Here is a 14,536-nt window from a genome sequence, read left to right as displayed (position 1 = left end):
ATTTCTCAGGGGAATGCAGGGAACGTGTACAGGTGGCAAGCATTAGAACACATTTCTGTATTCCCTAGCCAGTGTGACAACCAGAAAGCTCTGTAGCAGCCTCCATATCTCAATGTGTTGTGGCAGTTAGGATGATCTCCAGGGCATCATGCGGCTCAGGTGTGGCAGTGATTGGCTAGAATGGCCTGACAAGACCACAGCCACAGGCTACACACTAGCTTTCACATGACTTCTGAAGACCCAAGCTTGGGCATAGCGTGCATGTTGAGGGCATACTGCAGCGTGTGCACAAATGTGACATACTACTCATCCTGTCGGCGTTCAATTTCATTTGGATCCCAACCCACTCTGGGCCCATTAAGCTAATCACCCAACAAATTTTGAACTGTGGTCTCGTTGCAAGGCTGTCCCATGTATGATTGAAAAACCTGTTTTCCACCCAACTTCCCTGGAAGGAGCTCACTGACTGCAGCCTATTTGCAAATGTGTGCATCAATTAATCAAAAGTGACAGCAGAGACCTGGCTCTTCTGAGAGAGGGGATGGCAGAAGGAGGGGGCCAATCTTTTCACCCTCTGTTTCCAAATAATCCCCCCACTGCCCCATGCAGTAACTGATGCAGATTTATTTGAAGTATCCTTAAGGATGGGTCATTTCCAGCTTTCCTGGTAGATCATTTTCTCTCTAAATTGGTGAATCTTTCACTGCTCACATTTTCCAGAGGCGCCACATGTGTTTTTCTGTTGGTGTAGTCATACACCACTGAGCCAACCAAAGGAATCTGGCTCTCCTTGATGTTTACAGGTGTTTCCTCCTTAGTTGTCACTTACTCAAGTGTAGCACATGGCGTTCTCTAAATTTTCTTCATTAATCAGTCCCCAAATTCCTTTACACTTGCTCCTCCGGTGATTCCACCAAGTCAACATATTTCTGGAGCTGAAAATGCCTGGAAGATTAGAGCCTTCCAGCTGCAGCTACCAAAATGAATGGGATTAATGTGTTTCCACCTCACTCCATGGCCGTATGTTTCCACAGGTTCACTCCCAGGAGCATTCTCTGCTTCCATTTGCTTCCCTGCAAATGCACACTTAAGCTTATCTGTGTATTTTCTAATTGAGTCTTAAGTGCATAAAAATTGAAATGTATACTGATGATAGCCAGTGTTATTGAAGGTGTGGGAATACAGGCATTTGTTCACACGTTGTTGAGAGTTCCAACTGATACAACTTCAGAAGGTCTTTATTTATTTATTTATTTGAGAGAGAGAGAGAGGGAGAGAGAGAAAGGGCAGTGGCAGAAGGAGAGAGAGAATCTCAAATAGACTCTGAGCTAAGCACAGAGCCCGACTCAGGGCTCCATCTCAGGACCCTGAGATCATGACCCAAACGGAAACCAAGAATCTGTCACTTAACCAACTGAGCCATCCACGGAAGGTTATTTTAACAGCTTTTGAAACAAAAAATACAGAGACCCTTCACTCAGCATTTAACATATCATTGCAGCTTTGTTTTTAGTAATGGATACTTCAAAGTAGCCTAAATGTTCATCAGCTGGAAACAAGCATAAATGAATTAAATACATTTGAGTATACTCATAGAGTGGAAGACCAAGTCACAGGGTAAAAAAAAAAAAAAAAATGCCAATACAGATCTCTGTGTACTGACATGGAAAAGATGCCTAGGGAATATCATCAAGTTTAAAAGCAAATTGCAAAACAGTGTATGTGATAGGAGACCATTTTTATAAATTTTTATTCCAGCCATTTATAGGACAAAATCTAGGCAGAGTCACATAAATTGATTAATGGTACTTTTTGTGAGGTTGATGGCTTTCTAAGATATACATTTTTCAGTTGTTGGAATTTTTCTGTTTTTCACCAATGTGTATTCCTTTTAAGTTCAGTAAAAACAGTGGAGATCTTAAATTATTTTTGTGATACTTTCAATCTAGAAAGATGACTTTTTATGACAAGTGCTCTGTATGGCCCCTGTTGCCCTGTCCTTGGGTCTCAGCTGTGGAGGAGCTTTCCATGCCCTGACACCAAAATTCTTTGTCCTTCCCCCAAAGCTCAAAATGGCAGTGCTTCTCCTCAGAGTTTAGTTATTTATGTTACTTACTTAACAGGATTTAGTTACTTTAGTTAATTAGCTCAGCACATAAGGTTTTCTTGATTACTTCCAAGTTTTAAGGTGCACCTCCAGGTCTCTTTAACCAGCTCTGCTTTGCTTTTTGTTTAGTATGTTTGGATTATTTATTATTTCATGTGAGTGGTCTTATGACCTGTTTTTGTAAGATTTTGGTACTTTTCTGAAGATCTATCTTTTTTCTCTCCTTCCACTCCCTTTCATGAGAGGAGGTATCTGTTTAGAATTGCTCATTAACAACCTGTTTAGAATTGCTCATTAACATTTATTTCACAAATTCTTTAAAAGAGGGCCAAAGGGATTTGGCATGGCCTTTTGCGACAGAAGCCCTTGTCTTGTTTCTTTTGCTTTCACTCTTAGCTCTTCCTGAACTAAAACTGTACATGCTGCCTGTGTTATTGTAAGAATTATTTTTGTTGGGTCTTTTTTTTTTTTTTTTTTTTTTTTTTTATTAATTTATTTATTTATTTATTTATTTATGATAGTCACACACAGAGAGAGAGAGGCAGAGACACAGGCAGAAGGAGAGGCAGAGACACAGGCAGAGGGAGAAGCAGGCTCCATGCACTGGGAGCCTGACATGGGATTCGATCCCGGGTCTCCAGGATTGCGCCCTGGGCCAAAGGCAGGCGCCAAACCGCTGCGCCACCCAGGGATCCCTTGTTGGGTCTTTTTTACTTCTCCTTTATTTTCAGAGTGCTCATTGATTGATTGATCCGAGAGAGAGTGTGCATACTTGTACACGTGTGTGGGGAGGGACAGAGGGCAAGAATCTCAAGCAGATTCCTGGCCCAGGGAGGAGCCCGACACGGGGCTTGATATCATGACCCATGAGATCATGATGTGAGCCAAAACCAAGAGTGTCACACTTAACCAGCTGAGCCACCCAGGTGCCCCTAAAAATAAAATCTTAAAAAAAAGAGAAAAATCACCTGGCACTCCAGGGAATTTATTTCTTATTTATTTACATTTTTATACAAGCAATGTAATCAGAAAATTAGAAAATGCAGCTGAAAAAAATGAAGAGAAAAATAGAAATCACCTATATTTTGACTATCAGTTATAGCAACTGTTAATAATTGAGTTTATAGCCTTATAGATAATTTATATATATACCTATCTTTTCTTTAAAAAATGGGATTATACTTACTAAATTATTTTATAACCTGACCCTCTTTGTTAATATTTTTCTTTATTTTGTCTTTCAAGCTTCACAAGAATCAATGTAACAAACCTGCTATACAATGTGTATTTTTCTTGATTCAATACATATAAATGAGGGTGGGATGCCTGGCAAAGTTGTCTGATGGGTCAGAAGCCTGGAAGACAGAAAGCTTCAGGCTTTTATCCCTCTTTGGCCTCTTCCTTGTTTATGACCTTGAGAAGGCCCACTTGATCATTCTGTGTTTCATTTTCCTCATTTGCCAAATGAGGAAGGTGAACTAAATGACCTAGAAAACCTATTCCCGGTTTGAAAAAAGAAAAAAAAAAAGTGTCAGGCTATCCCAGTGTAAAGTAGAGCTTTGAAAAGTATTCCATGAACTCAGGGCAAATGTGCATGCTGGTAGGGAAGTGTTGGAGGCAGTTTAAGATGTATTTCAACATATTAAAAATATTTTGCGCCTTGTCTCTTGACCCAGGTCTCGTAACAGTGTGCTTTAGTGGTTTGCGAAACATGTCTCTAAGACCAAGGTAATTATAGATGTTCCACCGAAGCATGACAAATGGCCTCTCACTTTGAATTCTTTAATGGGAAAGAAAAACCTTCCATGACAACAGCACTGGAACTTAATTACAGGCTCCAGATCCAGGGGTACGAATAGAGATAGTCGTGGCTATGGCTTAGGGACAGAAGACAACTGGGAAGAACCAGGAGAGGGGGGTGATGTAACACTGACAACACAATGATGACATCAGTGGGGCTACATGAAGAACTTGCTATTTGCTGGGTGCTGTCCCAAGAACTTGAAATCCCGTATCTCATTTAATTCCCACAGTGACTCTAAGAGATAGGTTAGGAGGTAGGCACTTTTATTTCTTCTGTTTTACAAAGATGCGCATTGGGAGGCTCTTAAAGAAGTTAAGTAACCTGCTTCAAGTTATTCAGCCAGTTATTGCAGAGGTAAAATTTCAACCTTGAGAGTTTTCTTACTTAACACATGCTATTTGAATGTCTGTTACATGCCAGGCACCTGTCTTGGGGCTGCAGATGCCAAGAGTGAATGAGGCAAAATTCCTGTTTACATGGAGTTTGGCTAATAGTGGGATGAGCCCAGTAATAACAGGCCAACAAATCAATAAATAATTTCAGACAGCAATAAATGCTATGAAGGAGAGTGACCAGAGGTGGGGGAAGGCTACTTTACACAAGATCGCTGGGGAAGGCCCCTGGGAAGTGACATGTGAGCTGAGCCCTACATAATGGAATAAGTCAGCCATGCAAAGATGTATTAGAGAGCATTTTATGTGGAAGGTCCACAAGAGCAATGGCTGGGGACTTGGAAGAGCTTGACTTGCTCTAGAAATAGAGAAAGTTAGCATTTCTGGGTAAGTGTAAAAGGGCAAAATGTCTGCAAAAGAGGCAAAGAGCCAGCCAGGGACCAGATGACCGAGGATCTTGTAGACCACAGTAAGGTTTGTATATCTTATGCCAAATGCGGAAGGAGGACATTGCAGAGTTTTAAGCAGGGAAGCCCCATGATCTCTAAGTCTCTATAGGTGGCCTTCTTCACCTCTATGTAATATTGCTAACAAGGAGCAATTAGAAAGGAATAAATTGTTCTGTAGCATTCAGGGCAGCCTAAATGAAAGTTATAAAGTTCAGAGCCAGTGTTTCAGATGAAACAAAATGCTAGGTTTTTCACAAAACAGCAAGACTCTAATGGACAGGGAGAGATCCTTTAATCTAAACTTCTGACTTTGGTTAAGAAGACCTTTGGGGCACGTCGGTGGCTCAGTCAGTTAAGCATCCAACTCTTGATTTCCACTCAGGTCATGATGTCAGGCTCTGCGTCATCAGGCTCCATGCTCAGTGGGGAGTCTGCTTAAGGTTCTCTCTCCCTCTCCCACTGCCCCTCCCTCCCTCTCTCTCTCTCAAGTAAATAAATAAAGCTTTTTAAAAAGATAAGACCTTAGAAGATCTATGTGGAGCATGTGAGCTATATTTAAAACCTACATTAGGAAGACTCCTGCTTCTCTTTGGGGACCTTCCCTCAACATGCAGAGAATTGCACTCTAGGTACTAAACATTCTTGACCACATCTTGGTCTGGGGATTATGCTTCCTCACAGAACAAATCTCATCCCAAATCATAAGACATTATAGCTTTGTGTAGATGGCATCTCAGGGATTTACATTTCTATACAATCTGGGGTGTGTGTGTGTGTGTGTGTTTGTGTGTATTGATCTTTATCTTTGAAAATGTTGGAGGGGAAGTGTGGGGGGGATGGGATAACTGGGTGATGGACATTAGGAGGGCACTTCAAGTAATGAGCAACTGATGAATCACTGAATTATACCTCTGAAACCAATAGTACAGTATTTGTTAATTAAAATGAATTTAAATAAACAAAAATAAACTCACCTAAAAAAAGAAAGAAAACTATTTTTGAAAGTGCCATCAACATTTTAACATACACAAAACAAACAAACAAAAAACATTTTAACATACAAGACCTGACTTTTCTGGTGAGGTGACCTTGTGTAGATGTTTTTATTTTTTTGTAAACTTGGCAACTTGATTTATTTCACTTGAATGGTTTTTATAAACAAATACTCAGGTTACTTCATTAAAGTTGGTTTCTGTCATATATAGGGTGAAATTAGTGGCCGGTTTGGGGTAAAAACTCACTATTACAAGATACTGTTCTACTTTGATGAAACTATTAAGCATTTCACTTTTATGGGCAAACTAAGTTTGAATAACAGCATAAACCATTATTAATGCACTGTATTTGAGTGTGCACTTATGTGGCTGATTATCCATAGGTAAGTTCTATACAGACCTAACAATATGGATTTATTTGAATGAAACTGCATTTGGAGGCATTTAGTTGCCTCTGTGATTGGGTGAGCCCCAGAGAGCAAGACATTAATTGTGAAAGAATTTAATTTAAGCTACACAACTGTAATTAAGTAGGATTTGGGGAAGTTCACCACTCTTGCATTAGTTTTTCTATAAATAGCATATTTGTTTCTCAGGAGGGGAAAAATTCTCAAACTATCTTGGTGCATGAAGTCAGAGAAGATCTAGTCCTTGGCATGAAAGTAGTATGTGACAGTAGCATAGGGACAAAGGTGGTAGGAGGATGGCTGTCTGATGCCTTGGGGGTACAGAGTGACAAAAAACAGTTCCCTCATATAAAGGTGCTGAATTAGAGAACTCTTAAGGCTCCCCTCAGCTCAGTGTTCTATGATTTGAGGGAAAGGATTCTCCCCTCTGGCTGTTTAGGCTAAGTATGTTTTACCAAGGCCTTAGCTACATGTTCAGGACGGCTCTAATAATTCCGTCAGAATTATAAATTCAGCTGTCAGCACGGGGATTGTTGAATTGACTGAACAAGCAGATTTTCTCCCATTGTCTGTTTTCTAGATTGATGAATAACAATTTTATCCTCTCCGTTTTGTTGTAACTCTTTCACTCTGACACTTCTGATTGCTGAGAGGTGTTCTAGAAATTTCCTAAGTCACACATTGGAGTAAATTCAAGGAGATAATGCAATTTCAATTGAATCATCAGTGTCTCTGCTGTCAGACCCAGTCATTTTAGGAGTTCAGTTGGTGGAGGAGTTGCACAACTTCCCAGATTTAATATTACATACTTGCCACTTTACGTCTTGCCCTCAAGTCTTAATAAATGGGCTAAAGGTCTGATGGGAAACTGTGAGATAAATTATATGTTTATTATGCCAAGTTAAGTAAATACTGTTTGAAAGGATTACTGGAGGGTACAATCAAGTTAATTGCTTTAAAAATCTTTTCTGATTTACTGAGCTCTATGAAAATGGTTAAGCAATTGATTTCTGTCGTGGTAAGTGATCTGAAGAGAGTGGTGTTGAGTCCACCAGGGTTGCCATGCGCATTTCCTTCCTCATGGCTGGAATTGTCCCATAAATGAGCAGAGAGGGCCCCCTGGGACCAGAATGCAAGTACTGCTGACAGACTGTTGTTCCTCCAAAGAAGACACATGTTGACAGTTTGACGTTCAGGATGACAGATTGATTTTTTTTTCTTTTTTTATTCTAGATGCTGAAGAATACCAGCCTCCAATATGGAAATCATACTGTGAGTATTTGAAATGAGAATCTCCCCAGAAGTCTTCAGTAGGTCTGCCTTTTGAACAATTCTTGCTGTTGATTTAATGCACACAAGGAATCCCACATCACAGCACTGAAAACCCAAATCTTTCTTTTTCCACTAAGGAGAGATTTTAGTCAGAGTGAGCTGTACAGCACTCTCCCCTGGCCAGGACCCCAAAGGGCAGGCTGCCTGTGACCCCCTTCAGGAATACTTAGGAAAAAGAAATATTCATTCTAACTCCCTGCCTTTTGATTTAGGTCTTTCCTTTTTTTTTTTTTTTTTTTTTCCCAGAGTTGGTCAACAAGGGCAAATGTGCTGACTTCCATGAATTACATTCTTAGCTGATCATCCTATAGCTGTAATATCATATGACATTTACCACAGAAAATAGCAACAGATAGTAAAGAATAATATTTGGTCACTCAGGGTGACACCTTAGAAACAGATTATATCTGGTCATCAGTCAGCAATTCAACTCCCTTCAGGAAGGCAGGCAGTTGTCATCACATCAAGCTCATTTTCTCTTTCCTTTGTATAATCTGCCTAAGTCATTCTCCAACAAGAGAGAGAAGGAGTGTGGTAGATGGGAAACCCACTGTGCTGACAGCCAGGAGACCCATGTTCTTGTTCAGGCTCTGATTCTGGACAGCAATAATAAGAATAATTATTACCATCATTATTGATGTTACCATTGTTTCTACCACCCGTGAGACCTGCCCTGTGCCAGCCGCTGTGCCAGCTGTGTGCCTGAACTCTCAAATTCTCACCACAGCCCTAAGCGACTGCTGCCATGATTACCCCTGTTTCGCATACAAGGAAACCACAGCTCAGGGAGGTTCAGTAACTTGGCATATGGTCTGCATCTCTGAGTGCATGGGACTAGCATGCAGAGTGAACCCAGAAGCAAACCTGACCCACAGCCTACAAGTTTTCAGGACTTTTTTTTTTCCTTCCACTTAACTTTTTAGAAAAGATTTATTTATTTAAGAAAGAGAGACAGGGCGCCAATGTGAGGAGGGCAAGGGGCAGAAATAGAGAATTCCCAAGCCAGCTCCTCACTGAGTTTAGAGCCCTCCATGGGGCTTGATCCCATGACCCTGAGATCACAACCTGAGCCAGAACCAAGAATCATACCTATAACCCACTGAGCCACCCAGGTGCCCCTCCACTTAAAATTTTACACATCAATATATGCATACACACAAACAGAGACACATATATACATATGTTCATGTATAAATCTGTTACAAAAGCAAAACAAAAAAGCAAAATAGACAAAACATTACAAAATGCATAAAACTGAGAGTGAAATGTGTCATAATTGACAAACCAGCCTCTACCCCATATTCCATGTCTCCTTCCTACTTCCCCGTCAATTTTGGAAGGCATATCCTTCCAAGTGTTCAAAATATATATGCCTAATATTAAGGCATTTTGCTGTTGTTCCCTTTTGAAAAAAAAGTGGGTTATGCTGTACTTGGTGTCCTTCAACTTGCTTGTTTCACTTCACAAATACCTTGCTTTTATCTTTCCATGTCAGCATATATAGAGGCACCTCATTCTTATTACATGAGTCTGTTCTTCCATCTGTGAAATAAAGGGGTTGTGCTGGGTCTCTAAGGGCTCTTCCAATCTAATGTTCTGCATTCTGATCTTCTATTTTAAAAGGCAGTGCTAATGACTTAGTAATTGGATGTTTTTGTTTGTTTGTTTCCTAATGGAGTGTGAAGAGCTCTGACAGTAAATCAACAAAATATCTGTAGTGAGAGGCACTGGGTGTTCCATGACTTACTGTGCTTTGCACACTGCTTTGCACACAGCCTTGCATACATTAACTAGCCAATAAATATTTGTTGAGTGAATGCCACCGCAGAGAGCTCTGCTGAAGCGAAAAGATGGCATTGGCTCAAATTCATTTTGCCTTTTGCTAAGAAGCTTTGGCCACCCAATACATCTCTTAAAAGTGCTACTGTGTCCTAAGGAAGGTAGAAAACACATTGCTAATTACATGTTTACAATATCAATTTCACCCTAGTGTATTGGTTTTAAGTTTGATCTAGGGGTCTAACCGAGTTGTGCTTTTTAAAAAAAATTATTTGCTCTGAAATCACAAAACTTTAGACAGAAGGGATAGTTGAGACCATTTAATACAAACTTAATGGCATATATGAAACTGCTTTTTATTACATCCAACTAATAGTCATCCTGGCTCTAGTTAAGGGCCTCTAGTGATGCAGAACTCCAAAACTGAAAGGAGTATGTGGCCAGATGTACCATTCATGGCATCAAAACCACTTTGCCTAAAGGTATATACAGAGCATCACTGAGAAAGAACTCTCTTTTGGCTGTCCTGGATCCATAAATTGAGTTTGAGAGCTGGGCCACTTATAAATTCACGTGACCATATTATTCCCAAGCTCATGCTACTCTATTATTCCCAAGACTATCATCCATTCATTTGGTCTTTCAGCAAACAACAGGAGTACCTCTTGCATGTTAGAGCATAAATATTAGGAATCAAAAATGACTAACTTGTGATCCATACTTTTCTCCAGTTTACAGTCTTGTAGGGGAGGCAAATATAAACCAATTAACTTATAATGCAAATGGCTTTAGTAACAATATACTACTCCTCCACTTCCTGGAATTAGAGAAGGCTATAAAACAGGTTAAATTTGCATGTGGGTCTTTTTTTTTTTTTAATTGCAAATAGGCTCCACACCTAACATGGGGCTTAAACTCATGACCCTGAGATCAAGAGTCATATACCCTATCTACTGAGCCACAGACGCCCCTGTATATGGGTCTTGAAGAATGAACAGAAGGAGGAATCTTAGGGCCTTGCAGAGCTTCATGAGATACTTTTCAAATTCAAATATACTAAAACTGTAGCATTTTCCTGATCTGAAAATCCAAAAAATTTCGGAGTGTGAAATTTGCTTTATTTTAAATAACCTGCTGTTAAACCCATTTTGAACTTCAGGAATCACCAAGCCTTTCTCTTTGAAATGTTCACAAACCATCCTTTGAAAGTTAATTTTAGATATTGATGTCAAACTCATTAGCGTATCATTTATGGAATACACGTTTTTCCATCACACACACTTTTTTTAACTCTAGTGATTATTTGGTTCTATGAAATCTCTCATATATTTACTAGAGGCAGTACATTTTTACCATATTATAGGACTTCGTTCTAAAAATTATGATTTTTAATTGTTATAGAAGTGTTTAGGTATGTCTTAGATTTTATTGCCTATTATTAGACATAACTTTCACTTATGTGATATCAGATTTTTAACATGAGGTGCTAGTCCCAATTATGACATTATTCCTAAAGAAAATTAGTCTACTTGATGACAATCCACTTTAAAAAGTGGTTTCTAAGTTTTAATGCTAATTGCAATGCTCTTGGTTGCAAGTATCTACAGTTTACTTTCCTGATACTTTAAGCGAAGTCTTAGAATTGAGTCTCAGTCTCGATTGACTTGCGTTACCCATTCCTAACTCCAACGCTGTGGTCAAAGAATTGGAATATGCTGCTGCCCTGAACTAATCAGGGATGAGCCATATGTAATCCACATAACTGGAAAATTATGAGTACTGTTGGAATGGGAAAGATGGAAATGGATGTTGGGAAGGCAACCACAAATGTCTGGCTTAGAAATTTTAGGAATAGGAACCTTAAAAATCAGCTCTCTCACTATTTTATTTAAAGTAGATTGTTCATTCATCACTCATTCAGCAAATACATATTAAGTCTTTGCCTTAAGCCAAACACTGTGCTTAGAGTTGTGAGACCAAAGGGATGGATAAACCCCGGTCCTGACTCAGAGAACCACGATGTCATAAGATGGAGTCCTTTAACTTCCTGAATTCTCTGCTCCCTTCCCTTTCTTAAAACCTAATGCTATCACTTACTGGGCTGTCTCCATAAGAACAATTTTGTCCTAAAGTATCATATATCTGCAGCTAGTCCTTAATATTCAAGACCAAATCTCAAAACATTGATGAAGGCCCTAAGAATGTTTTGGTTTCAGTTTTTTAAAAGAAAAGCTATCTTCAAGTTCACTTTAAAAAAATAAACAAGCACATGAGAAAATGCTCTGCTTCACTGGCCATCAGGGAAATACAAATCAAAACCACAATGAGATACCACCTCACACCAGTGAGAATGGGGAAAATTAACAAGGCAGGAAACCACAAATGTTGGAGAGGATGCGGAGAAAAGGGAACCCTCTTGCACTGTTGGTGGGAATGTGAACTGGTGCAGCCACTCTGGAGAACTGTGTGGAGGTTCCTCAAAGAGTTAAAAATAGTTCTGCCCTACGACCAGCAATTGCACTGCTGGAGATTTACCCCAAGATACAGATGCAGTGAAATGGCAGGACACCTGCACCCCAATGTTTACAGCAGCAATGTCCACAATAGCCGAACTGTGGAAGGAGCCTTGGTGTCCATCAAAAGATGAGTGGATTATATAAACTAAAGAAGCTGTGGTCTATGTATACAATGGAATATTCCTCAGCCATTAGAAACGACGAATACCCACCATTTGCTTTGACGTGGATGGACCTGGAGGGTATTATGCTGAGCGAAATAAGTCAATCGGAAAAGGACAAACATTATATGGTCCCATTCATTTGGGGAATATAAAAATTAGTGAAAGGGAATAAAGGGAAATGAGAGAAAATGAGTGAAAATATCAGTGAGGGTAACAAAAAATGAGAGACTCCTAACTCTGGGAAATGAGCAAGGGGTAGTGGAAGGGGAGGTGGGCGGAGGGTTGGGGTGACTGGGTGATGGGCACTGAGGGGGGCACTTGGCGGGATGAGCACTGGGTGTTATGCGATATGTTGGCAAATTGAACTCTAATTAAAAAAGTAAAAAAATAAAAATTAAAAAATTAAAAATAAATAAATAAATAAGTAAATAAAGCCACATTCTAAACTTCAAGCCAGAAATGCATGAACTGTACATCCTAAGCAGAAACGTTCACAAGTCAACCACCCTGGGTATACTCTGAAAAATTTTATTTTCTAGGAGGCTGAGTGCCAATTAGACAGCAGATGCTGGTGCCAACAGCTTTCCCAGGAGACCCTCCTGGCCAGTAGGTCAAGCAGTCACAGCTTGTGCCTATTTTCCTAAAGAGGAGTTTAGAACCTCAAAACTCTGCTCCACTGAGCCTCTGAATCAGAATCTCGGGATCCCTGGGTGGCGCAGCAGTTTAGCGCCTGCCTTTGGCCCAGGGCGCGATCCTGGAGACCCGGGATCGAATCCCACATCGGGCTCCTTGCATGGAGCCTGCTTCTCCCTCTGCCTGTGTCTCTGCCTCTCTCTCTCTCTCTCTCTCTCTGACTATCATAAATAAATAAATAAATAAATTGAATCAGAATCTCCTGGGGGGAATATTTATAATAACAAATCATCGGCCCTACACCCCCCAATTTCTGAATCAGAAGAGTGGGGGGGGGGGAGTCTGCAGTTTATCACACCCCATAGGTTTTTCTGCTGCACACTTACACCTGAGACCCCGCATTATGAGGCTACATAGCCTCATCCTCAGGTTTTTCACAGTGCCATTAGATGAGAGGACTTGGTCCCATTAAGACTGGGCATTCTGTTAGCAAGGAGATTGGAGGTGGGGTTAAGACAAGACAAACACCTACTATTTCTCACTCACACCCATGGGTTTTTCCCATGAAGACTGGGTAGACATGGGCAATGATCAGGGTGGAACTGGCTCAGTGTCACAACCAAAAGGCTAGGTTGGACTCCTGGATCTGCATGCCTTCTTTAGAAAGAAGTGGCTATTAGAGGCCATTCTTGAAGGGTCTTTAATGAGCTGATAGGTGTGACCTGGACTTTAGCCTCACCCAGGCCACAGGCTTTCACTTGGCATCCACAGGAAGTGGGGTAGTTATTGTTAGAAGAGAGTGAGTTGTTTTCTTATTGAAGAAAAAGTAAAACATTCTTTCAGTGAGCTCTGGGTTTCTCAATGTGCTTCCGGTTGCTGGGGGAGCAAGGACTCCTCTTCCCCACCTCCATGTTCTCCAGTGACCACGCCCCCCCCTGCCAAACAGCTTATTTCAGCGCTAAGAATTAATCATGTGCAGTAGAGTGCCCAGGGCTGAGGAGTTGCCTGGAACATGTTTGGAACATTGCTACAGCAGCAGATTCCGTCATATCACCTCTTAGCCCACACAACCACCCAAGAAGTGACATATGTCATTGCATTTTGCTTGTGATATGTGTTTGTTGAACGACAACAACAACAAAAATTCAAGAAGGGACACTTTCAGATTATGTGACATGTTCCAGTTTGTATTCAATGTGCCTCAGAGGTTTTTTTTTCACGGATGGTGGTTTTGTTATAGCTAACCTTGAAATTGAGGGACAGAGACCCTCACTCAAAGCTAGGATAGGATATAGGGCCCATTTTTTATATGGCTACCATTGCAGTCAGTTGCCATCTCATTATCTTTATAGAGACACATAATCCAGATGGTTAACAGGCTTCTGTGCCTATTTGCCAACTTCTGTTGCTTGGAGCGGCACCGAACAGATCGGTTCCTGAGACCTGCTCTCTGAGAAATGGTAATCAATTGATGATGTGTGCTGCCCAGGGACCAGGAAGGAAACCTGATGTCTCTGCTTTGAGAGGTTTGCAGGGACCCCCTCAAAGTTGCCCCTGCCTCAGACTGTTCCTGGTTTTGAGACTGGCAAACTACAACATTTCTTTTTATTAAATCTCAGAGGATGCAGCGATGGACTTTAGCCTGTCCAGAACCTGTATCCTCTGTGACTGTTAATGGCATCACAGGTTCTCATTGTTTCAAGGTCCTTCCCTCCAGTCAATCTGTCATTCAGCCCTGTCCATTCTCCTCTGCATTCAACTCACCTTCTTATCTGCCTTTACACCAGTGTTGTCTTAACACACATTTTCATGATCTCCTTGATGTACAACTAAAATACTGTTGTCTCTTGATTCCCTGCCTCCAAGGCTCCTCCTCTGATCCTTCCTTCAGTGAAGCAAAGAGCAGTGACCCCACTCCTGGCTGAGCATCAGAATCTCCAACAAGCTTTTAAAAAAAA

The 14,536-nt window shown here is 40.7% G+C and overlaps 1 protein-coding gene across 2 annotated transcripts in view; it reads left to right on the top strand.

Annotated features, from left to right (window-relative positions):
- Window positions 1–14,536, top strand: part of CHN2 (chimerin 2) — a 296,002-nt gene that overhangs the window by 141,503 nt on the left and 139,963 nt on the right. For both annotated transcript variants that reach the window (XM_072783629.1, XM_072783630.1), the window contains exon 2: window positions 7,388–7,426. In XM_072783629.1, coding sequence (XP_072639730.1) covers window positions 7,388–7,426 — 39 coding nt within the window. The remainder of the gene's footprint in view (window positions 1–7,387; window positions 7,427–14,536) is intronic.

The sequence above is a fragment of the Canis lupus genome, chromosome 18, assembly GCF_048164855.1.
Source record: "Canis lupus baileyi chromosome 18, mCanLup2.hap1, whole genome shotgun sequence".
Lineage (NCBI taxonomy): Eukaryota > Metazoa > Chordata > Mammalia > Carnivora > Canidae > Canis > Canis lupus.
This window is presented reverse-complemented; position numbering and strand designations above follow the sequence as displayed.